Raw genomic sequence first — 25,460 nt, forward strand, 5'->3', positions numbered from 1 at the left:
ATTAAAATGTCTTGCAATGAGGTCATGATGGTTTAGGGTAGAATTTTAGGAACTGGAAATTTTCATGAAATTGGGAAGAGGTGATGACTCCGGCTGATAAATTGAGGAATGGAGCTTAAAGCCCTGGATGTGGGGGACATTCAGGAGGAGGCTGAGCTAGGAATTAGGTAGCCCCTGGTGTACCCAAGACCAAGGCCTGGCCCTAGAGCACATGCATTTAGGATGATTCCTGAACCCTGACTTCCTAGTAATGTCCTGCCCTTGGGCATTTCAAAGAGCCCTGACTATCACAGCAAGAGTACACTGGGGAAAAGTCTAAGTAAGGCGACTGCAATCTTACATCCTTGCCTGACCTGCAGCTAAGGAATGTCTTTAACACAGACAGATGAAGAGATGTCACCAAGAGCACTTGTCACTAAGAGATGAGTGATGACAATGGACATAGAAGTACCCCAAGAATTGAGGGAAGAACATGCATGTTTGAAGGATTCCAGGGACAAAGCCAGAGAGGGGAATCTTAACACTGCATACCCTGGCCAGGCAGCATATGCAGCCTCAAGGCCCCAATGCTAGCTCAAGCCAACACAGGTAGAGACACTGGGGAGGGACACAGGTCTGATAGGCAACCCCAGGTGGCAAGTCATTCTCTTTCTCTTGCCTCCAGAGCAGCCAGCCCTGAGTGTGGCACAAAATTGGCACTTGGGAAGACTTAACTGGAGTAATTTTTATTGTTATTATCCCCCTTATTTTCTACCAGTCTCCTGGCTCCTGTGTTCGTGCTAACTGTTCAAGGCAGAGTCTAACCATTCCTTTTTCCAATTCCAGAGTGCATTTCTAGCTCCTCCCTTCTGAGCTCAGGGCTGCTCAGGGCCCAGGCCAAGTGTTAGCCAACATTGTCACATTGCATGACCCTGCATGTGCCGGACCCCTTGAGAGTTCAAGTAATGTTGCCCTCCACTCGGGGGCAGCTCATAGCCCAGCAGAAGTCAAAGAAGTGTCTGATGCCCTTTTGGTTCAAGGTGACCCCCTTTCATCATCACAATCCATCCCTTCCCACTGATACCTTCATTTATCCCTCCATGGCTGTGGCTCAGACACACAGGAAGGAGGAACTCAATGCAGGCAGCTCAATAAAAAATGTGGAGATTCAAGCTTCAGCTACTTTTCTGCACATGGCTTAGGAAAGTGCTAACCTTGCCTGTTTTCTCATCTGCAAAACAGAAATATCATCTCCCGTGCAGGGAGCAGGGAGTATTAGTCAGAATGTGCTAAGTGCCTGGCATGTAGAAGGGTGCAATGAACGCTAGGTTGGTGTTCTTACCTGCACTCAGGCTCCAGTTCTGCCCACCTCCAGGCAGTCCAAGGCTGTTCCTTCTCCCTGTTCAGGGTGAAATGGATGAGGAACCATAGACAAGGAGACCAGGGCTTGAAGAGCCTCAGAGACTTCCCTTCCCAGATCTCCACTGTGGTTTGTGATGGGTGAACACTGACCGCATTGACTGCATGACTGGCATTCCACCTCAAGCCCTGTGGAACTCGAACTTTTCTCTTCCTGGGCTGGTCTCCCTGCTTGTACCTGGTTTACAGGGAGTATGAGGAACCCCAGGCCAGGCCAGGGGTTCAGATGCTCCAGAAAGCAACTCCAAGTTTGGGTGAAGAGAAGAAACATCCAGGGAGGAAGTGCAGCAAGAACCTGGGGCTTCTCCAGGCTTTCCTGGAGGAGGAGGGGAGGGTGATGGAAGAGGGCTGGAGGAATAGGAGGCTTTGCATTTCCATCCATGAACGCAGCAGATCCCACAAACTCCCTCACTCTTTGACAGGCTGGCCATACAGTTTATCATTGAAACCAGGACATTCTGACAGAGAAGAGGACTCTGTCTTTCATTTTGCTAGAACAATAGGCAAATAATGGGACAGTCCAAGGCACATCAGGATGCATGGTCACTTTGTTCCTCCAGGACTTTGAAAGGGGTCTGAATAGCATCTTGGAGGTCACTGATTGTCCAGGGCAATGACCCCCTCAAGTCCCCTCTTGGGAATCTTAGAATTTGAGTTTCCACCTTCCAGGAAGCCAGGCTTTGGTCCCTGTCCCTGTGGCTTCCTGAGAAGTCAGCAGGGGGCTCCATGAGCCTTGCCCTGCTGGACCAGGCTCCCTAAGAAGGTTCTGTGGTGGGGTTCAAGATGCGCTGCACTCATCATTGGGTTTGTATACACAAGAGCAGTACACTTTTTTGACCACAGCCTACGATAAACATGGTATTTTACATCATCATCATGTGTTCACCCCCCCACCATACACACACATTCAAGACTTATTCTTCCCCATAGTAGATGTGACATATGCCAAAATTTCTCATTTTATTCTCTTCTTTCTTTTCTATTTGAAAATACATTCTTCTTTCTTTTCTATTTTGTTTGCTGCTTCTACTAGTTTATGTTAATTTCACAGTCTGACTTTGTCCAACATTTCCATAAATGGATTCTCATTTAAAGCCCAGAAATATCCTTGGGTCATCCAAGGCATACCATGGACCTCAGCCTAGCAGCTCCTGTGCTGCCACCTCTGCCAGGGTGCCTTGCAAACCAGGTGCCTTGCAAACCACAAGAGAAGGTTGTTAAGTGTACTGGCTCCAAATGGCTCAAGGATGGGCTCCTGCCTCCCATATCCCAGCTCTGAGACGTGGGGCTCATGGCTGCTCTGAAGCTCCGTGTCTGTGTCCATTACGTGGAGAGGGCTGGTAGCTCATGGGATTTTTGGGACAACTGGAGGACATCGTACCTGAAAGTCCTGTGTGGGCCTGGCAGGCACAGGCTGCCCTGGAAGGTGCATGACCTAGGTGTTGGTCTGTCCCTAGCAGGAGTTCTGTCCTGAACTAAGGAAACGTGCAGTGAATGCATTAGGCTCCATTTCCCCTTGGCCTCCTGAGCAGGGAGAGGCCCACACAACCTGAAGGGCAGGTGCTCTCTCAGAGAAGGAACTGGAACAAGCTGGTCCCTGGCAGGCCTCCTTCCTCAGCGAAGGCACCAACAGGGCCCTGGAGGGTTCCCACAGTGGCCAGAAAGAGAGCCGCCTCCCCCAAGGCTCAGGAATGCCCAGAATGGTTGTTTCCTCACGGCCTACAAGTCCATGTGACCCAGGCTGAGGGTCTCACGTTCGGGGAAATGCCTGGGAAGGGGAAAGGACAAGGGTAGCCTGTGGCTGCATCTGGGGCCTTCCAGACTGACCAAGGCCGGTCGCTCCTCCTCCCCATCAGCTTGCCTGGCTGCAGCATAGACTTTGGCCACTGCCTGGGAAAGCTGAGCACAGCCACCGGTGCCAGCTACCATCCTGAGCTCTTGGCCTTTCCCTCAGCTCCTCCCTGGAGGCTGGGCCATCTTGCTCAGGTCTGGCTGGGAGCATCAGCCTTTAGGCCAAGCCAGCAGCAGCCAGGGTGGACTGAGGCCTCCACCTGGCAGGGCAATGGGGAAGGCATGGAGAACCCTAGAAGGGAGGCAGGGGTTCCTATGGTTACAGGATCAGGTTTGGAGCCAAACAGACTCATATCCAAATTCTCACTCTGTCACTTCCCAACTGTGTCCATTTTTGGAAAGACTCAGCCTCGGCTTCCAGTACTGATTTTGTGAAGAACTCCACTTGGTGGTGTCTCTTTCCTCTAGGGCCCTGGCTATGTCCTGAGGTCTGGCCAGCCACCCGCTGCCCCATGTCAGGCCTGTGCTGAAGCACCAACAGCAGAGATCTATTCCAAGGCTCAGGAATGGTACCTGCGGCCACTGTGGTCATCCCCTGGGGCCACCAGCTGCAAAGCCCAAACCAGCTGTGTCTGTCCCAATACTGGCTTGCGGTTTGCACAGGCAGCATGTGCAGGCCCCATTGGGAGCAGGGAAGCCTCGGAAGGGGATGCCTCTAGGTAAGGGATAGTTCTTTAATTTAGGCTCACAGGGAATAAACACTGTAGTGTTTCTCATGTGCTGGGACTCCAGGGGGAAGACCCAGACACAGGGGAGTCTGCAGAAGGAGTAGTGCGGGTAACTACTGATGTACAAACATTGGAGTGAGATGGACTTGGGTACCAGTGTGACCTTGGGTGTGCAAATGAATGCACAACCCTGGAGGTAGTTTCTGTCTTCATTGCAGAGATGAGTGGAGAAAGCGTCCAACATGTTAACTTCCTATTTAGCTATTGTGCCATCATTCCAAATTTATTGTAGTACCTTCTATGTGCCAGTCACAGCAACTGATAGGCAAACACAGCAGACCAAGTCCTCCCTTGCTGCACAGCACAGGGAAGCAGGCAAGAAATGAACAGATGTGGTCGGGCAGTGTGATGGAGAGGAGCAGCAGCAGGAGGAGGCTGGGGGTGCAGCAGCAGGGGAGGAGGGGGCTTCTGCAAAGGCTTTTCTGACAAGGCCATGGTGAGCAGAGGCTGCAGGAAGGGAAGGGTGAACCACGTGATGATATGCAGGCCAAGAGACCACCTGCTGCAAAAGTCCTCTGCCAGGGCTGGGCCTGACCTGTTGAAGTAAGAGAAGGAGGCCAGTGTGGCTGCAGCAGAGAGGACTGAGGTCAGAGACATGCCAGGCTGGTGGGGCAAACCTTTGTAGGCTGTTACACCACATGGGCTGGGAAGCCACTGGAAGGCTTGAGGAGGTGGGCTGCAGCCAGCCATCATCACAAGCCACTTCAGCTGCTTCTGAAAAAGCCTGAGGGTGGACAGTCAGGGGTTAGCACAGTGATTTAAGCAGGAGACCCCCGTGACTTGGACCAAGACAGTAACAGTGAGAAGTGATTGGATTCTGGAAATCTTTTTATGATAACTAATTGGTTTTGTTAATGGTTTAGCTTGGGGTTGTGAGAATAAAATCAATCAAAGATAAATATAAGGGCTTTGGCGTGAGCCACTGAAAGGATGAGTTGCCATTTGCAGAAATGGGGATAAACAGGTGGAAATTCAGAGTGTCATTCTGCATATGGTGCATTTCAGAGGAGGAGCTGGGTGTACAAGTTTGGGATGGAGACAGCACTCTGGAATTCCTTCACATTTCCATGGTGTTCAAGACCAAAAGAACAAGTGAGTACAACTGGTGCTCAAGAAGAGCTAGGGGCCGGGTGCAGTGGCTCCCGCCTGTAATCCCAGCACTTTGGGAGGCTGAGGTGGGTGGATTACCTGAGGTCAGGAGTTCGAGACCAGCCTGTCCAACATGGTGAAACCTCGTCTCTACTAAAAATACAAAAATTAGCCAGGCATGGTGGTACACACCTGTAATCTCAGCTACTCAGGAGGCTGAGGCAGGAGAATCGCTTGAACCCAGGTGGCAGAAGTTGCAGTGAGCCAAGATCATGCCACTGTACTCCAGCTCAAGTGACAGAATGAGACTCTGTCTCAAAAAAAAAAAAAAAAAAAAAAAAAGAAAAGAAAAGAAAAGCAAAAACAAAAACAACAAAAAAACAAGATGAGCTAGGAGCACTGAGCCCTGGACACTGTCACAGTGAGCTGTCTGGAGGAGAAAGAGGAAGCAGCGAAGGGGAATGAGAGGGTGCAAAGCAAAGAAACGGGCAAGAGTGGCCTCCTAAAGGCCAACCAGAAAATGTGCTTCAAGGAGGGTGATCAATAATGTCAGGCGATGCCAAGGGACTGAGGAAGCTTAGCATTGATAACTGGCCTTTGGATTTCCCAGCATGGGGCTGACTGGCCTCCTAGTGCCCGAGCAGCTGCAGCGCATGAGCCATAGGGTCAAAATGCTATTGGACGCAGGCTCAACGAAGGGAGAAGTGGAGAGACAGTGGGCATGGGGAACACAGACAACCCTTTTGAGGGCTTGTGTGTGATGAGAAGCAGAGATACCACAAGATGCAGTGGGATATAGTTCAGAGATCGTTTTCAATGTTGCCTTGCTTTGTTTTTGATAGGAGATATTATAACATGTTGGCAGGTTAATGTAAGCAGTGAAAAAATTATGGTGTAGTGGAAAAGGGAAGTCAGGAGAGGCATCCTTGTGCAGGTGAGGACTGCTTGTCTCCACGTCCCAGATGCTGTGGGCCCGGGAGGGGGGGTGATAGCAGCTACAGTGCATACATATTGGATGAGTGGGTGGACAAGAGGTGAAGCTTGTGAAAACCCCCTTCTTCTTCTTCTTTTTTTTTTTTTAACTTTTAAGTTCAGGGATACATGTGCAGGCTTGTTGTATAGGTGAACTCGTGTCATGGGGGTTTGCTGTGCAGATTATTTCATCCACACGTATTAAGTCCAGTACCCATTCGTTATTTTTCCTGATCCTCTCCCTCCTCCTACTCTCCACCTTCTGACAGGCCCCAGTGTGTGTTGTTCCCCTCTGTGTCCATGTCTTCTCATCTTCTAGCTCCCACTTATAAGTGAGAACATGTGGTGTTTGGGAAAACCCCCTCCGTAAAGCTCCCTTTCATTCTGTGACAGAGGAAGCCAGATCATGAGCTGCAAGTTGACAAAGGAGAGGAGGAAGAAAGCTTAAGGAAAGGGAAGAAAGTATGGAACAAGCCCCATACTGGGCTGAGTAGAATCAGGCAGCTGAGTCTGAATTTTAAGAATGGACAGCAGGGAAGAATTTTTTCTAAGCTCCGATCAGCTTTGGAGGTGCAGGTGCAGGGTGGACTGAGTGAGACTTAGCTGGGGAAGGTTAAACAGCAATTGACAGCTGAGTCCTTCATTCTAGGCCCGGGGCTCTTTCCACTCAGCCGCCAAGTCCACAAGCTTCACTTGCTACCCCAGGCCCCTCCATTCATAGCAAGAATAGGAGGGTTGGGGAGTTCAGAGGCTTCATCTATGGCTTCACTCAGCTTTGTTTCTGTTTGGTTTCATGGGCCAAGAGGTGGACACAATTCCTTATGCTCTTACATGTAGCAAGGCAATGGCCTTGAAATCCAAGAGCAGCTAAGATGGGAACCCCAGGGTTGGGCTCTGACTTGACCAGAGGCTGCCGCCCGAGGCCTGGTGCTGCCTTGCAGCCTGAAGAGTCAGCTTACTCATTAAGTCTGTGAAACAACCATGACTAGGCACTGGCAGGAAACCCTGAAAAGGCATTATGGAGCTTCCTCCTAGTGGGGGATGCCTAGGAGCGGACTCCACCTGAGGACAGCTGAGGACTTAGCTGTCTCCAGTTTGCTATACTCAGCAGATACATAGACTGTGTGGTGGGCCCCAGCCTTCCCTGTACACACCGGTGGCTGTGCCCGAGCTCTCCTAGGCTGACAGATGTTCACCTGTCTCTCCACAGCGGATGCTGGGCAGGCAGGGTGGGTGCTGCCTGGGTCCTGTGCGCCTTATGTGGAGGCTTCAGGATGCCTCTGGGTCTTTGATCAATCCTAATGGGTAGCAGGCACGGCTAGGGAATCTGTGTGGTCTAAATCAGGGGTCCCCAGCTCCCAGGCTGCAGACCAGTAGGGGTCCATGGCCTGTTGGGAACTGGACTGCACAGCAGGACATGAGCTGTAGGTGGGGGAGCACTACTGCCTGAGCCCCGCCTGCTGTCAGATCAGCAACAGCATTTGATTCTCCTAGGACTGAGAACCCTATTGTTAACTGCGCATGCCAGGGATCTAGACTGTGCGCTGCTTATGAGAATCTAACTCATGCCTGATCCTCTGAGGTGGAACAGTTTCATCCAGAAACCACATTCACCCCACCCTGCAGTGTCCGTGGAAAAATTGTCTTCCAAGAAACCAATCCCTGGTACCAAAAAGGTTGAGGACTGCTCGTCTAAATGGTCTTTCTTTGGAGCTTGCAAGTTGACCCTGGTGATGATTATTTGAGTGTAAATAGCAGAAATCCTCATTTTAGCTCCAAGACGATTTACTTGGAACACACAGAACCCAAGGCAGGCAGTGCGGCCAGACCTCACCAGGGACCAATGCCCTCCGAGGTTCTCCAGGCCCTCCATGGGAAGCCACAGGTTGCTTCCCTCTAGGGCTTCCTGGTCTTGCATCCCCACTTCTCTGAATCTGTTTCAAGCAGTGGAGGCTCCTTCCGCTTCTGTCTCCTGGCGGCCCACACTCCAGAGTGCCCGGTCCTCAGCTGCAGGCACAGAGAAAGGGAGCAAAGCCTGATGCTGTTGAATCACAGCCATGTACTCCTGTGACAGAAAATCAGATTGGCCTGCAATATGCATCTGGTGTCCACTTCATGCAATCAGCCATGCTGAGGGGACCCCATCACTGTGGGGGTCCAGCTTTCTCAGCTGTGTTTGTGCCTCCCACAAGTGATGGGAATGAGGAGGCTGAAACCCAGTGCCCTGTGCCCCCCGTGCCAGACTCCCTGTGTGAGATACACCTCCGGCTTCTAGAATAAGTCCCCTTTCCAATTCACAGGAGGATACCACCTGGGCTCTCCATGCCAGCCCTCATGGGCTCAGTAGACCACCCCTCCAAAGAATCCACTTTTCTCAGGTCTCACCTTCACAAGCACTTTTTAAGCAAATCCTCACTGATGCCTAAATTAGGGGTCTTTTCTGTTTTATGCTTCCCTGATGCCTGAATATACCACAATCTATGAAAATACCCACTTCTCACATGGCAGTCGTCAGACTGCAGGCTTCGTGGAATTAGAGCGAGTGTGTCTTGCTCCCCACACTCCTGCGGTGCAGGAGTTTCATCGCAGCTGTTGTTGGCCGAGTAAATGAGAGGACAGTGCAAGCATGCCAGGACTCAGGCTTTCTTTCTGATGCCAGGTCATTTTGAAGGGTTGGCCCGTTGTTGATTCTCAGTGCTAGGATAGCAGTGTGGTGTGCTGGAGACACAGGGGATATGACCCAGTGACTTCTCCCCATCCTTTATCTGAGGGGCAGGCTCAGCTTCCAGGTCGCTTCCTGCTCCCTTGGTCTCTGAGCTTTGTTAAGGGGCTCAGCAGAGGCAGATGTGAGTCTTATTCTAGCTTTGTGGACTCCAGGAAACAGGAGGTGAAGAGAGGGAACAAAATGGGGAACTTTTGGGGTGAGGGGTGGGCTTTGTCCTGTCCCTCAAAAGCTAGCTGCTTCCACACACTCTCCCAGTCTAATCCTCCTGACCCTTGGCAATAATAAGCTTCGGTGTTGCAGCTGGGAGACTGGAACTCACAGAGATCAAGGGATGCATCTCAAATCACAGAGGGAGCAGAGAGTGAATGGGACGCAAGCCCCAGTCTACTGATCTTCCGTGAAGCCTGCACAAGTCCCCTGACACCATGCTGCCCTTCCCAGCCTGCTCTAATCCTTCTCCCTTTCCCAGTCCATCTGCAACTTAGCGCCCACATGATGACCATCCCATTAAGTGGCGGGAAGGTTTGGCATGGGATGATGACATCACATCTGGACCAATGGGGAAGAGGGCTTGGAGGACCAGACAATCTGACTCAGACATTCGGAACTTTCGTGGTGACCTCTCCTTTCCAACAAGGTTGACTGTGGATGACAGAGAATGTGCTAGAGAGTGTTACGGGCTGAACTCTGTGAGGACCAGAGTCCGTCTGTCGGGCTCATCTCCTATGCCCCATGTCCAGGACAGTGCTGGCTAGTCATTGCTAGATGACAGAATAGTGTCTGTCTTCCAGCAGGGTCCCTGTGCAGAGCAGGAAACACACAGAGCATTGGTCCTCAGCAATTATCATCAGGGCCAGACCTCTGTTGCATTCTCCCAGGACTGAGAAGGGCAGTGTGGGTTTCCCTCCTCATAGCTGTCAGTAAATACCTGAGACGCTTGCACAAAACCATCCCTTGCGGAGTAGAGGAGATGCTGACCTTTCAGAAGCAATTCTAGCAAAACCAAAGACACTCAGAGAAAAGGGAGCACCTTTCCCTGCTAAGGATCAGCTGTCCAGAAGAGGCAAGTATGCCTCCAGATTTCTCAGCTGTGATTAGCATGATTACAATGCCCTGTTTTCCATGAACCACTGTAGCCAGGATTACACAACCCTCAGTTTTGGGTTTGAGGGAAAAAAACCATGTCCAGAAAATTCCAAGTAGTAACATTAATTTCAAACTGTTGGTGGCTACATTTGAGTACAGATCTTTATTAGGAAAATTATAAGTGCATATACATTTTTTCATTGGTATGACTTCAAAGTAGAAATTGTTGTTTCTCAAAGAGTTGTTTCTTATTTATTTATTTTTTAAAGCACACTGCATATAGGAATTGGCCTTCTCCTGGACCATTTTCACATTATCTGGGAGATGCAATTGAAACAATACAATATACAGTATTCGTCACATTTAACACTGAATCCTTCACTGCTCAGAGACTGAGAGTTCAGCGAGGTTGCAAAATAACAAATTTTCTACATGGTTTTGTCAGTGGTCTGCTTAGGGGATTTGGAAGTTTTTAGGGAGTATTTCCCAGGAATGAGGCTCCTTCAGAATGGGTCAGGGAAGCTCTGTAGAGGGATCAGAGCACTCAAATTCTCATCCAGCTGGAAAAGGGTGTAGCACCTGGGAAAGGTGATCAACTCCCAGTCAGGGAACCCATGGTGATAACACCAGTCAGAAGATCACACCATGGAAGGGTCCAATGAGATCCAATGGAAAGACTTAGAACATCTAAGGTTGTGGGTGGTGGGGGAGGAGGGGAACTTTCTGCTATTCAGCCCCTCTGCTCCAAGCTGAACCTTTTGTCTCAGGGAGTAATCTCTAATAACAAGCAGAGTGCCCTCTGGAGCCTCCTCGCTGGTGTCTCAGTGCCTGGACAGAGGGGGACACACAGCAGCACAAACACGTTGCAAAGACTCAATCCCAACACACAGCCAGTCCACAAGCCTCTGGCCCCTTCCTCTGGGTCCTGATGCAGAGCTGGCAGTGAGGGCCTCCAAAGAGGTTACTGGGAGCCCAAGGGAATGTCAGGTAGAGGCAACACCAGGTCCCAGGACAGATGAGGGATCCCTAGTCAACAGCTCCCTGACACACTTGACTAGCAGTTTGAAAGCAAAAAGAGATTTGGATTACAAGAGCCTTTTCCCTTGCAAAGGAAGACTGCATTTAAATGCATATTGCTTTAGCTGGGCAGTCTCCACCAAGGAGCTGATTGTTAGCAGAGGAATTGTTATGCAAATAATCTTCCCTGCAGTTTCTACTCTTATCTATTTTCGCCCATGGAGGAGAAATAGAAATGATTCCTTTCCTGACTTTAGTCAAGATTTAGGGTCATGTTTGTTTCCTCAACCAAGAATTCAATGGTCTAGGTTCATGGATTGGGGGCAGGTAAGTCCAAGTTCTACGTGACAGATTTTAAAATATCTTGGATTACCTGGATAATGGCTGCCCCACTGAAAACTCAATTATACTGCTATAGTGAGAGGTTAATTTCAAAAGGTTTTGAAAGAGTTCTGTGTCTTTATAACTAATAAAGATCCCTCAGGCTCTAGCTTTTCAATGTAACATAGCAGGATTGAGGATTTTAATTTTTGTTTAAGGGACAATTTTGGTTGATGGATTTGCCTTCTGTCATGAAGATCCAATTTGAAATACTTATGAAAATACTTAACACGTTACTAATAACTCTACAGATTATTAAATTCAAAAACATTTACAAATCAAGATTACGCCACTATAATTTACTTCCTACTTCCTACATGTTACACACAGTGTCCTTGCTTTGACTTTCGTGTTTTCCACTTTCTTCATTAATTTTTTTTTAAACTGGGGTCTTTAATCAAAGGGGAAAAGTATTAGTAATACTGAATGAAAAACAAAACAAAAACCCTCAAGTGCTTGCCTTTGTCAAAAGGGAACATTTTAAGTGGCTTAGTACAGCTCTATTGACTGTCCTCAGTGGAAGGGGAACACTCCAAATGTCAGGCAGGTTGACTTACTCTTTGCACAGCACATCGCTCTCTTAGAGAAATGTCCTGTGGGAAGGGCCCGAAGCACAGGTGACACGCAGAGCAGAGAGGGCCCAGGGAGGAAGGCAGGAGATGATGGCAATGCCAAATGGTGAAGAAGATGAGGTTAGATGTGAATTGGGAAGAAATCTTCACGTCCAGGATTGATTATTTTATGGGCTGGGTTTTAAAAACCAAAAACAAGTTGTGAATGCTTGTTTTCTGCAAGCACTGCTGGGCTTGGCCCTAGTTTGAAGGTACTGACAGGTGAGGGAGCACTGATGGGGCAGCAAGCCTCTGGGGTCAACCCTGGTGCACACCAAATTCCCTTGGGCTTTGCCCATGGACCCACCATGGTTTTGTGATCAGTGGGGGAACCAAGGTAGTTCACCCCAAAGGAACACGGCTCTGATCAGGACTGCACTCTAAGGGGAATCTCATCGCTCAGCGGCTCCACAGGGGGAACAGTGCATGCATCAAGACATTGGTCACAGAGGAGGATGCTGGCTTTGAACAAAAACACAAGATTGGACAATGGACAATATTTCAAACAAGACACAGATGTGCACAGTTTTCAGGTAACACAAGACATTTTCATTTCCTGCTTGGTGCACAGTTTATATGAAAGCTTTGGTCCTGAGAGTCCTTTTGCGGGGCCATGGAGACAGTCGTGGACACACATGATGATGGATGAGACACAGAATGATGAGCAGAACGTGGAGGATGTGGAGGTACTCGGGATGAGGGCTGGGTCTCACTCTGCCCTGACCTCACACTGCTGCCTCAGCTCAGGGTAGCCCTGCTGCCCTCCCAGAACAGGCAGACTTGGCTCCCATGTGGATGGAGAAGTGGGTGAGCCTCCCGTGTGACCCTCCACCATCCCATCCCAGAGAGAAGCCTTCACTAGGCTTTGCCCAGGTTGACTGGTCCTGGCACCCACAGGCATCCCTCCTGGTGGTTCTCCACCCTAGGGCTGACCATGGGGGTGAGGTTCCTTCAGCCCAGTCTCCCCATCTGCACAGCTCAGAGAATACAAAACACAGGAGCCCTGAGTCAGAGGAGCGGCTCCATGGAAAGACACTCTAATAAGGCAAGTATAATAATGGCCTTAGTCTAAGCTCCTATGTGTCACCAGTGACACTGAATAATCAAACTAAATGAAAAATAAATGTCATGTATTTTGCTACATAATCAAATGGTGAAAATACGGCAAAGTGTGCAAAACAAAGCCCTTGGCGATGCCTGGGACCCTGCCCTGGCAGGGGAGGCTGTGGCAGGCCCTTCCCTAACACTGGTTTCAGAGCTGGGCTCCTACTGTAAGGGTTCCTCAGGCGTCTGACCCTCTCACATCTTGAACCTCCTGTTGACAAGAACAGAGGGAAACACCATTAAGGCAGGTCCCCCACACCCAGCTGGCTCCTGCAGGGCGACTGCCTGTGTGGAGGCCCTGGGGCCACTCCTACTTCCAAGTTGCCACCTTGGCCATGCATCTCCCTTCAGAGGCCCTGGGACAGCAGAGGGGAGGGGAGTGCGAGACACAGCCAGGCTGAAGCGGAAGGACCCATGGACAGCAGAAAGCAGAGAACAGACACGTGGCAGACGCATGAAGGCACAGAGAGGCCCATCAGAGTGGTCATACAACGGGGACAGGGCACACTGCTTACCCGGTACTGGCGTGGGACTGAGGCTCAGGATGCTGCTGCCCTGCATCCTGGCCTCGGCTCTCCCAAGAGACACTTTCATGGCTTCCAGTAACCCCTCGCCCTCGGAGCCTCTCAGCCAGGGGCCATGCCACTGCAGGTGGCCCCAGGTGGGGCTGCTGGAGGTGGCACAGGGGTGGGTGCACAGGCGGCCAGGACCTCCCAGGAGGAATGCATGCTGGACAGACCAGTGACCATGGTGTACCCCTCATTTGGCTCTGACTGGTGTGAGCACTTCCTAGTTTCAACCCACCAGGAATCCTGGTCAGGCTCTTTGCTCTTCCACGGCGACCCTGTCTTCAGCAGTGGGTGTACCACCTGCTCCCAGGAGCTTCATAAGCCACTTGTAAGCCACAGTGAGCCCCCAGGGCATGTGCAGTCACATCAAGACAGGACGGACCTTGCATGCGTTCTCAAGGTGGGACCCACTCTCAGTCCCTGCAGACCCTGCTCCCCAGGAGGGGGACGGGAGGGAGGCAGCATTGCTTGTCACTGCAGCAAGCAGTTTGTATCCTCAGGCAGCCTTAGCTGGGCCCTCTGTCCCTAGGGAGCCAACAGCTTTTCATGCTGACCAGGACAGACTGGCCACCCCTCCCCAGGCACAGAGCCCTACCGCATGTGGAGTCCAAAGAACACAGCCAAGTAGGGGGGCACAGGTTGGCCCTCTTGGGGCGCTTTTGTCCGAGTCCCATGGACCAGAGCAGCTACTGGCTTCCACGGGAAAGTTGGCAGCCCCAGGCAGCCCACCCAACAGCCCTGTGCCTTAAGATGTGGGGAAGGCAGAAGACTAGGGCACCCCTGAATCCAGGGCTCAGGCCTGTTACCCCCAGTGCTGGCAAGCGGAATGTAGGCCTGGAGAGTTGTCCAGATAAAAGGGATAGTGGCTGGAAACAAAGGCCTTTGGCTGAAGCATCCTAGGATGCCTCCACAAGGAGGAGAAGGCATGGCTGTGATCACAGGGAGCTCATTAAAGCTCAAGGGGACACGGCGCTCCGACTCGGGGTGTGTCTGACATGCAGGGGTCTTGGTGGGTTTTCTCCTGAATTCCATGTGCTCCATCCTCCAACCACTTCCTCTTTTTGCATTTATTAAAATTATGACCCGGGTTCGGGGTGCAGGGTGGGCAGGTGTTTATGTGAGGTGGAGAAGGGCTGAGAAATTCAGTGCATCCTTTTTCAGAGCACTACTGAAATGGGGGCCTTGCTCTTCTATCCTCCCAGGCCAGATTAGAGAAACTTGGCAAAAAATCTCACATATACATCTACATGGGCAGGGACGGAGGGTGCAGGAAAGTTCTAGAGCTTAAGTAGTATTTGCTTTAGGCAGATAAGGTATTTCCCATGAATGAGGACTGAGGCAGCTGCGCCGTGCAGCCGGAGCACACGCCATCACACAGGAGTCGGGAGGGGACAGGCTGGGATCCCCAGGGATTCAGGACCCTTGCAAAGTTCCATAGCACATCTGTCCTCCACGTGGGGGACCTGTTTAAAGACTCTAAAGAGAATTGCCCAAAAAGGAGCTCCCTGAGAAGTGTTTCCACATCTGCTCTCTGAGAATGCAGCATTCCCTCCGGCTCACCCCACACAGTTTGCAGAAACCCACCCAGGCTTGGGGATAAAGCCACTCCCACAACCCAGGAAGGAGGGGCTGAAGAAGCCCCTTCCCAGGTGGCAGAGTGGTGGAGGGAAAGGCAATGGGTATTTGGAAAAATCTAGGGCCTAGGCCTGAGAGTCAGTCAGTTTTCACCTTTCCTGAGGGCCACAGAGGGGTGGCACACCCCCTTCCTGGCAAGGCCACCTCTACTGGGCTAGCAGGCTGCCCTGCACACTGGCCAGGTGGCCACAACCTGGTCTCCACAGGAATGCAGACTGCAAGTGTGTGGAGCTGGTGAGCTCCCCAGTGAGCGTCGGCCTTCTAAGAGAGGAAGTGGAGGGTGGGCTGAGGGGCTCAGCAAACCTGGGCATTCCTGGAGCTCCCAGGCTATTCTGGACAGAGTCCTGAGCACACAGGCTCCGCATCACAGACCCCTGCCCCAGTCTCTGCACAACTACTTTCTTCATAACTTAGCAGACCAATAAGGGTCTTTGAAAGCACATAAATACAGAAGCCAGTGTGGCCGGCAGGGCAGCAAAGCACTGCTCCCCCACGGAAGTCTGAGACCCTGCCCGGTCTGCATGGGGGTCTGTCCTGGAGGAGGATCGAGCACATTTACAAAGCGCCGAGAGCAAGTGCACTGTGGTCCATCTCGAGGTGGCAGATAACTAGTTTTTCCTTTTCTGGGCAGCCTTTCTCTTCTTCTGTCGCTTCTTTTTTCCTATCTTTTCTTTTTTCCCCACTTTTTCTTCTCTGCGCCCCCTTAGATAAAATTAGTAGAACCATTAATAATGTGCAAATAAACAAAAGTTCGTCTCAGTCTGCATACGATTTAACACTGGCCCATGTACCAGTTAAACTGTGCTTTCAGTCTCAGACCTGGAGGCCCCTGGTCAAAGCACTGTTTATCAGTGATTTACTAAAATAAATTGGACATTTCCTTCCATTCAAACAAATGTTCCATGGGCTCCTAGAACACCTTTGTGAATGGGTTACAGTGACTGCCCATCTACCAACCTGAATCTGGTTCCCACTGGGGAAAAGGAATCCACATCTCAGGGTACACCCAGGGCCAGGCTGGCCATTGTGGTCCTTGTCACCTTGCCCTGCCCTGCTCTCATGGGACTTTTTCTCCTCAATGCAGGGCTGAACTCTTAGCTTTCTCTAAGAAATGCCTGCATTTGGACATTTGGAGGCTACGGGCCCCAGGTTCAGACTGCCATTTGGAAGAGGAGAAAAAAGGCAGTGGTCCCACCTTCCCCTTTCTAGACGCCTGTGAACACTCCTGGGAATGAATGCAATTGTTCTGGAGAGCAAGGGAGAGAGCTGGTTAGCAGATTTTTATTAGAGCAACTGGCTCGTGACTGTCACATTAAAATGATTCAAGCTGAATGGTATTTAATGATTTATGGGGTGAGGCCACCTGTCCCTGTGAAAGCTTGATATTAACCATGGCCTGGAGTCATGGGATTTTTACATGGGAAAATGTGAAAGGTTGGTATTACTAGGGTTGAGTCTCTGGGGATTACATGGGGATGTTAGGAGAACCGAGGAGGAGGAGGGAGGGAAGAGGAATTAGTGAGTCAAATATTATTCTTCAGAAAACCAGCACTACTATTTCAATTGGGTTTAAAAAAAAAAAAAAAAGATCCAAAAACTTGAGCTGCAGATCTAATCTGCTCGTGAGAAAAAGCCCATACACTGTCACACATGGGCTGTGAGAAGGGGTCTCAGGCACCTGACCGCAGGCAGGCTTAACTGTATAAACCAGAAACTTCTATGAGCTCCATCACTAACAACTAATGAATTTTATTTCAGGTAAATAAATTCCCACATACAGTAGGAGGTTTATACCATGAAACAATTAGCATTTTATTGCTAGTGCATATAATGTCACATTTGATACAATTTTAGTACAAGTGAAAAAATACACTGTGGCTAACATTGAAAAGCTGCAATCACATTTATATATCATATATATTTCTTTACAAATTGCCAGTAGTTTGAGATAATAGAGAAGTATAAACTACTGACATTCATATGGCTCCACTTCAAATATATGAATTGTTCGACTATAAATATATTCTGAAATACATTTGTTTTCTAAAGAAACGTAAAAAAAATGTGCACAAAAATATATATAAAAAATGCCTTGCAAAAAGTTACAAATAACACCAGGACCATCTGTGGATCGCATTTATGCATGGAAATGTCATCTTGCCAACAGTTCTGATTGGAACCTGAAACCCTGCTGTGGCTTCAGGAGGGGGCAGTGGCAAGATGCTGGTTTATTCATTGATTTTTTTCACTTCTGATTTCAGAAACCTCAGAGTTTGTAGTGCCTCCATGGCATACATAGGCTTCAGAGGCAATCACAAAACCAAATCGCTCAAAGCGAGCTCTCAGATTTAAAATTGCGTTTGATTCTGTAAAGACTTGTCTTTTGTGGGTAAGCAGGGGGACCATCACACATCCCCAGGACAGGGCCAGCTCCATTCGGGAGGAGGCCAAAGACAGATCTCACAGAGGGCCCGAGCTGGGGGGCAGGCCCTGGGAGGAGAGGGATGCAGGGCACGAGGCCCAGCGATCACCCTCTTCCCGGCTGGTGCGGCGCTGATCAGGCTACAGAAATGAGAAGCAGAAGCGGGATTAAGCATGCTCTCGGAGTCGGGGAGAGGGTGGGAATAGCTGGGAGAGGGGTCTCTGAGCACAGTCCCAGTGACAGTGGCTTCAACATGGAGCCCACAGAGCCAATCACTGAGGTTGAAAGAGGAGGTGAAGGCAGTGGCAGTACCCAGCCCCGGTTGGTATCTGAGCGCCATAGAGGCCTTCCTCCTGGGAGGGGCGCTGCTGCAGGAGCCTCAGCGTCTGGAGGAAGGATACTTTTTGTAACTCCCTGTTGAGCCACCACCTGACTGTGCCCAGACTCCCCAGGGGAGCAGAGGAGATGCTCCAAACAAGCCAAATTCAGATCTTGAAGTAATCGTTTGTTTAAAAAATGAGAATGAGAATGATGATTGTGATGATCATGAAGGAACTAACTGCTTGGAAATGCTATTGATAATACAATTTCTTTCTTAGAAAAACCCCAGTAATAAAAGCTCCAACGTGCACGGGTACAGGGCATGGATGAATACAAGCTGCAATATCATACCGTATGCTATAAATGCGGTGTCTAAATGCTGGCAAACCTCAGGCCCGATCCCAGATCAATGTGCCCACCCCACACACACACCCGGTCCTCATGATTAAGGCCCCCTCCCCCACATCTTTGCCCTTTCATCTCTCACAAAGTTTTAGTTTTCCTCAAGTGGGTCTAGCGGAAAGTCCTTTTTGGCTGTTGTGCTTACTTGTTTAAAGCTTTCTCCAGGTACTCCTGAATCCACTTTAGCTTCGGGTCAATGCACACTTGTCTGTTGTTGTTCTTCAGCCGAGCTCTGTGAAAACAGAATGGCAACAGTGTGCAGCTGCACAGGAGGAAGGCGCTGCTGCAACGTGTGCATCTGCTCCCCCAATACCCATCTAGGGCCCTTGCTGGCACCCCGTGCTCCACTTGGCATGCTCAGGCTCCAGAGGTGCTCCCGGTGTGCTGGGGAAAGCTCGGCGCTGGCAGTGCAGGAAGTTCCATTGCAGAGACACGGAAATGGGAACAGAAGTCTTTCCGTGGCGGTGCAGGGGGAATTCATGTAAGGGAGCATTTGAGCTGCCTTTGAAGGGTAAGTAGGAGCTTGGAGAGTAAATAAAGGAGAAGGGAAAACCAGAAGCAAATACACCAGGGGGGTTATCAAAGCACGCAGAGGACACTGAGGAAGGGGAGGACAGGATGCTCTAGGCGCCTGTGGAGGGGAGAATGGAGAGCAACAGATGAGAGGTTTATTTGGATGGGTCATCTTGATAGACATAGGGCCAACTTAAGGATGGGCGTGAGGAAGCCTGGAGGCAGGAGGCCTCCAGAAGTCACCGCAGTCTGACCGGGAGGGTGACCAGCCAGGGAGGAGAGGGGCAGTGCAGGTGGCTAACCAGAAAATAGTTTCTAGAAAGATTTTACAAGTTCACTGAATGTTTCTTGGTCTCATTTGTTTTTAAGTTCACACTCTCAAGAGCTTCCCTACAGGCAAATTCCTGGGGAAGGCCTGATTCATCTCTCTGGATCTCTTGCCAGAAAGCCCTAGGTGCCAGGGAATGTCACACAGCCCAAGTACTTAAGGGTCTTGAGGACAGCTAAGCCCCAGCACAGTGGCTCAGGGGCACCCAGGGAGTCTTCAAGCAGCCTGTCCATTAGGTGAAGAGGGTTACAGAGGTGGGTGTGGCTCGGAGCAACCCACTTTGGGGTGCAAATCTAGGCCCTGCCATTGTTAATTTAGTGTCTGTTCAGAACTGAGAATTGTATTTGGCATCTTCAACTTCAAGCAGGTCCATGCTAGCTAAATTCAGTATCTTTAAAATACTCTTCACAAGAGATAAAGTATCATGTTGTAGACAAAGTACTGAAAAAACATTCATATTCTAGGGCCCTAAAATATACTGTAAATAACAAACACATTCAAGGCAGTAAAGGGTTAACTCAAAACTAAAAACAGTTTTCTAAAATCAAAACTAAAAACCATTGGTGTTGGGTGGAAAAGTCTTTGGGAATTTGTAGCTTTGGTTCCAACTGCTGTCTCCCCACTCCATTTTTTGCACTAGGACTTCTGAGCAATCAAATCCTCTCCAAGAGACTCCCTGAGCCCTTGCTTCCCCGTGTTCAGACACAGGACTTCGTGAGCATGAGAGGGCCAAGTTATAGGCTTTCAAGCACATGGCTTTCTTCGTGCACTTCTTGCGGTTTTCTGTACCCAGCTGAGATTCTCTTGTCTTGTGGATGTGTGATTTTGGTCTTTGTTTCCCAAATGAATAAAATCAAATGTTAGCGGCTGCCATCCACACCAAATAACACCAAAACCTCATATGTTGTACTTGAGAAAATACAGGTAAGTGAGCTGAAAATGTTGAAGCTTCACCCAATGGTTAAAGAGGACTTAAACTGAATTTAGGACTTGTGAGTTAACGTAGGGCACCGGATCCCTGAAACTGGCAGGCAATTTATCACTGTTATTAACTAAGGGCTGCCTAATTTAGTAGGCTTCAGTCAAAACCCTGGCGAAGCCCATAGTTTCTCCAGCATCTAGCTGTGCTGTGCTGAAGAAAGGAGGTTTGGAAAGAAGAGAGAACTACTACCAGCACAGCAGGGTGTGCAAGCCAAGAGCAGCTTTTAAAATTCATGCCTGGTGGCATACTAAAGGTCCTCATGGTAAAAATAGCTGCCACTAATTATGCCAAGTTCAAGGTTGGACACTTGGCTTATGTCACTTCTACACCTTTAACAAGACTTGGGTTAGATGTTACTATGTTTGTTAGATGCAACTTTGTTCGTTACATGATGTTCAAGACTTACACAATCTGAAGGGCACAGTTCGGAGTGTTGAGAATTTTGAGATGCTTGACGTTGGCTCTGGCAACATGGCTTTCGAAGAATCGGCATGGGCATCTGTAGCTCAGACTGACAGGCTTCCCTAGAAGAGGTAAGGAGAACAAGGCACTTGAGTACCCTGCCAGATTTTGGTAATGTGTGTCTGGGTCTGCAGCAGTTGGTGCAGCCATTAAGGATCAAGAGACAGCATCACCGGGGTGAGTTCCAGGTTACTGGTGCATTTTGGGAAAGACCATCTCCTCAGGCAGCACAGTGAGTTCTGGCTGAGCTCAGACTCAGCTTCTACAGGGCAAGGAGACTAACAGGCCTGGGGAGAGCTGGACCCTAGTTGAGGGGGGAGATTAAATTAGAAGCCACCTGCTCAGTGTCTCAAGGTAAAGGTAGTAATTATAGGAGATAACGGTTTCAGTCCAAGGTACTGAGATTCCCAGTTACTCTTTGTAAAATAAATTCCTCAAGGGACAACTAAGAAAGATCTCTTTACTCAGGGAAAAGGAAGGGGGACAAGAGGCTCCAGGCTCTCTGGCCTCTCTCCTCTGGCCCAGGCCTCTAGCCAGCAAGCACAGTAGCGCTCAGGAATGCTGCCCTCCCCAACCCCACAGCCCCCTCCTCACATTCACCTAAAGCTCTGGAAGGCACAAAAGAATCCTGGCTGGCTTCCTACCTGTGAGTCCCCTGAGAGCAGGCTAAGGGCCCACCTTCTGCCCAGCACTTCCCCCAAGGCTTGGAGATTAGTGGAGCTGGAGTCAAATGTGGTTTTCATTGCCTAGGCAGGGATTCTGTGGCCTCAGGAATTGTATTAAGATCTTTACAAAATCACCAATTTACAAAATGCCATAATTGACACTCATTAGTGTAAATTAGCAAGGGGCTCCTGCAGAACCCACTGCTCAACCTTTAAATATAGAATTGCAAGCCCTGGAGGGCTGGGATTTGTGTGTGCTTTTTGTTTTTTTTTGTTTTTTTTTCCTCGCAGATTGTATCCAAGCCCCGCTTAATACCCCAAATTATTTGAACTTGTGGATCCTTTAATCAGAGATTAAATGTATGTCCAAGAATATTTAGTCCAGAGATTTTTTTTTCTTTTTCTTTTTTTTTTAACCTTGCCTGTTTATAAAGTTCTGAGAAGCCTCTGTCTGAAGTTCTGCACCTTTGGGAGAGAATGCTGGGGAAGCAGGAAGAAATCTTGAGTAAGGGGCTCATTTTATTTTATTTTTTTCTACAGGCTGCAATCAATTGAGGGATGATGTGGACTAGGAACAGCAGTGTGTATTTAGCCACCAAGTTGCAGGAAAAGGGGACCACTTGTCCCCCCACTTCCTTGTCCCCTGGACCAAATGCAACTCCCTGAAACCCAGGAGAAAGCCAAACATCAGGTTGCTGGTGACTCATGGCACTGGAGAGACCCAAAGCAGCCTTCACATTTGTACCTGATCTAACTCCAGAAAGGCACCTCTGGGGCTCGCTTCCAGCAGCTGCACTGGGACCCTGCAGGGGAAATCTGCACTGCACTGTAACCAGATCACCTGGGAAAGCCACCACCAGGGCCCCGGCCTGCAGCCTGGGTAACTGAGGAGCTAAACGCTCCTCTCTGAGTGTTGTGCCTCCAGGTTTCCCTGGATTTCTTTTGGGCCCTTCCAAGCTGAGGCAGGGGGTGGGTTGGGGGTGGACAGGAGAATAGGAGCCCAGCAGTGAGGCACAAGCCCCCCCACCCCGCCCCCAAGCAACAGTGAGCTTGAAGGTATGCAGCCAAGGGCAAATGCCGCAGCCGCCCCCGCTGGGGTGGGTGGGGCTGTGACTCTCCAGCGCCCAGAGAAGAGAAGCTCCTCTGGCTCCCCTAACCAAGCAGCGGTGATCAGGCCAGAAATGAGAACCTATTCAGAGCTCAACACACAGGCGCACTCTCCTCTCCCCCTACACCCCCCGGGATTATCCGTTTCCTTCAAAAGCAATTCTTGTTTCTACTCCCAGGACCTAAGGCCCGCCTGTCAAGCAGCGAATTTCAACAGGTCTTTTTAAAGTGACAGAGCCCCCAGGTGTGCTTACCAAAAGAACAGGGTTTCGTGTGCACCTCATGTGCTCTTTCCTCCAGCTTTTTGTCAGTAAGACTAACTTTCCCAACCGTTCTGGATGTAAATCCGTGTACTGGCAAGAATCCTGACTGGCTCTGATGGTACCCGGGATTTGGGACCCGGTGAGCCTGGCTCCAGGAGTTTTCAGAAAGCCTTCCAGTCTAATGCAGAGACAGGAGCCCAGCTGGCCCCTCCAAGCAGGCTTGGGAAGGGGGCCCACCCTGAGTTTAACCCCGGGAAGCCCAGGAGCCCAGCTGCCTGACGGAAGTCAGCCAGTGGGGGAGGGGCAGGACCCCTGGCCGAGCTCTCTCTGTATTGCAGCTTAAGGACTAACTGTGGGGCCAGAGGGAACACAGGCACTGCGAGGTGAGGGGGAAAAAAAAAAAAAAACAAGCATTCCGGCGATGTGTACAAGGAGAAGCAGACCTGCCTGGAGCCTGGCCCCTGCCCTGGTTACTTGGCTGCCAGTGGGGCAACTCTGAAGGCCATGTCACCCTTCCCAGGCCAAGAGGAGTCTGGGACAGACCCCACGTCTCTGTGCTTCCCCCAGGTCAGCTGCACCCATAACTCAAGGACCGGGGTGCCTCATTCCAAGCCCCTCTCCAGCCCTCTAGGGGAGGGGGCAGCACCGTTTCCCAGAGCGGTGCACTGTGACACCTCCACCCTCATCCCACCACTCAGTCAATAACCGCCCAAACCAGAGCCCTTATAGGAACAGAAGAATATCCAGCAATAAAATCTAGAAACATGCCCCATGACTTGTGGGGTCAGTGTGGAGACACTGCCTCAGGGACTTTTCAACAACGACAAACATTCCCAATTGCCTTCAGTCTGTGTCCTGAACACTTCTCAGGCAGTCCGCCACGACCCCGGGCGGCCCAACCTCTCCTGCCCGGCTCAGCTGCGCTGGCCCTGCTCATATCAGCGCGCAGTCCACGGCCAGCGAGGACGCCGGGGCCGCGTCTGCACGAACCCAATCGAGGGCTTGAGGCGCGCTGGGCCCGTACAGCCCGCGGCTGCAAGAGCACTCAGGGTGTCCTTCAACTCTTTGCAGGAAATTTCGCAGCCAAGGAAGCGCAGCGGCCTGAGCTACAGGGTTTCGTCTCGTGTGTTCAGAGGCAATAGTTTATTTTGGTTTGCAGCGGTGTCCTATGACAGGGCAGCGAGTTTCTCTTCAGCGAAAGAAAAGAAAAAAGCCCTCTCCCAGTGAAACGGGACACCACGGTTCCCAGTGGCTTAGGGCCTTGGAGATTGAACTTTGCTGCAGCTCTCATTCGGGGCAAAGCGCTTGGCCGGCTGGTGACAAAAGCGCCTATCTGCAGGTGTGTTTGGGGAGCTGGGCAGGGGGCGTGGGAGGCCCAGAGGGTCCCTAGGCCTCTCTCAGGTGAACCCGAGAAGAGGCAGGGAGGTAGAGGCTGGACGCGCGCCCAGATCCGCGTCGCTGCGGACCGCGGAGCTGTGCAGAAGCGCGGCCTGGCGGGTGGCACAAGCCCGACAGCTGCGCCGCGCAGCCTGCCCGCGCCTGGCCCAGAGCCCCGCGAGGGTGTGGGGAGAGGATAGGCTTCGCAGGGAGCCGAGGCTGCGCGGCTGCATCGGACCTCACAGCCTCGAGTAGCGGCATGAGGCGAACTTTGCAAAGCGCACTCTCACCATGCACCGCCCTACCTCCAGCACTGTGCTCAGCGGGACCTCGGAGCCCATTCGCCGCTGGAAACCAAGCTCCGCGCGGGAATGCAATGGCTGGGGGTGTGGGCGGGCAGGGGTCTGGGATCCGCGACTCCCCACCTCCGCGCCTTCCCGCGCCAGCCCCGAACCCTCCCTCGGGGCATTCCTGCCCAGTTGTCCCGCCTGACCTCGCTCTGCAGCCAGCCTGAGGTCGGGCGGTCGCTCTCTGCAGGTCACAAAGCCTCGGCTCAAAAGTAGCTTTGGACCCGACACCGCCGGAGCTCCCAGCGAAGCGAGCTGCCTCCACCCCCACTGTGCCGGGAGGCTCAAACTGCGGACGCAAGCAGAGGAGTTGTGGCTCTGCGCCGGGGGGAGCCGGAGCTCAGACCCTCGCCAGGGCCTCCCCGCCGAGGGCACTCACCGTCGCTGAGGCAGAGCGTGGTCAGCACGAGGGCCAGCACGACCACGACCTTGGCATTCATGGCGCTGGCTGGCGGGCGGATTAGCGCGGGTCGCGGGCCGGACGCAGAGCTGGCACTTCGGCTAACAGAGAGTGAAAGTGCGGCGGTGGGAGGTGCGCGTCGGGCGCTTTACATGCGAGAGCCAGGCGGGGCGGGGCGGGGCGCACGGCGAGGGGCGGGCCCGGAGCCGAGTGCTGGCCGTGGCCTGGGTCTCTGAGGCGCAACTCCCTCGGCGGCGACCCCCACCCCTCCCCCTCGCCCCTCCTCCGCGCCCGCTGCGCTCCGTGGCCGCAGTGCGCTCCGGCCTTTGACCTCAGGCTCCGCTGGGCCACGCACCGCAGGCCCGGTCTGCACTGAGGTCCGCAGCCTGGGTGACGCCGGCTGGAGGGCCGCTTGTTGTCCCTGTGACAGGGCCCCGCTGGAGAGACTGAGGACCTTAGGAGGAAAGTGGGGCGCGCGTGGAAAGCTGCAGGATGGGGCCTTTCGATGGCAGGAACTGAATGAGAACCTATGAAAAGCAAACGAGTTGCTCCCGGGGCTGAGGGACTGCTGGCGGCGGCGGTCCAAGGCAGCCGAGGGGGTCCTGCTTTCTGTGCGTGGGGGACTCAAGCTTGCCACCTGCCAGGCTAGCGGTGCAGCCGCCATGAGAGCTCGGTCCGCGGGAATGAGACCGGTCTTTGCAGTCA

General features: G+C 51.4%; 1 protein-coding gene and 1 long non-coding RNA gene across 5 annotated transcripts; both read right to left on the reverse strand.

The window, feature by feature from the left end:
- Window positions 1-8,026: 8,026 nt before the first annotated feature.
- Window positions 8,027-25,025, reverse strand: CXCL12 (C-X-C motif chemokine ligand 12). 4 transcript variants are annotated; one of them, XM_030941110.1, is made up of 4 exons: window positions 24,735-25,009; window positions 20,541-20,658; window positions 18,457-18,543; window positions 8,027-8,045 (listed from the first exon to the last, which is right to left on the reverse strand). In XM_030941110.1, exons 1-4 carry the CDS (start codon window positions 24,793-24,795, stop codon window positions 8,042-8,044), a joined length of 270 nt encoding a protein of 89 aa, XP_030796970.1. In that variant the 5' UTR covers window positions 24,796-25,009; the 3' UTR covers window positions 8,027-8,041. The 4 variants fall into 4 exon arrangements, with proteins under 4 accessions (XP_030796970.1, XP_010364094.1, XP_010364093.1 ...); XM_010365792.2 differs by lacking the exon at window positions 8,027-8,045 and adding an exon at window positions 9,994-13,173 and having other exon boundaries at window positions 24,735-25,010; XM_010365791.2 differs by lacking the exon at window positions 8,027-8,045 and adding an exon at window positions 13,180-15,868 and having other exon boundaries at window positions 24,735-25,025.
- On the reverse strand, window positions 9,994-12,921 carry LOC115900424 (the record flags this gene model as incomplete). Its single annotated transcript, XR_004060094.1, has 1 exon — window positions 9,994-12,921. It is a non-coding gene; the product is annotated as an uncharacterized LOC115900424 (long non-coding RNA).
- Window positions 25,026-25,460: the final 435 nt, after the last annotated feature.

The sequence above is a fragment of the Rhinopithecus roxellana genome, chromosome 11 (genome assembly GCF_007565055.1).
Source record: "Rhinopithecus roxellana isolate Shanxi Qingling chromosome 11, ASM756505v1, whole genome shotgun sequence".
Lineage (NCBI taxonomy): Eukaryota > Metazoa > Chordata > Mammalia > Primates > Cercopithecidae > Rhinopithecus > Rhinopithecus roxellana.

What these genes read in the sequence shown, in the direction of transcription:
- CXCL12 (XM_010365793.2), bottom strand. Translation starts at nt 24,795, where the DNA reads ATGAATGCCAAGGTCGTGGTCGTGCTGGCCCTCGTGCTGACCACGCTC. An exon ending in CACGCTCTGCCTCAGCGACG is followed by an intron (nt 20,659 to 24,734) that starts GTGAGTGCCCTC and finishes TACCTCTTCTAG; the next exon opens with GGAAGCCTGTCAGTCTGAGC. An exon ending in AACTGTGCCCTTCAGATTGT is followed by an intron (nt 18,544 to 20,540) that starts GTAAGTCTTGAA and finishes CTGTTTTCACAG; the next exon opens with AGCTCGGCTGAAGAACAACA.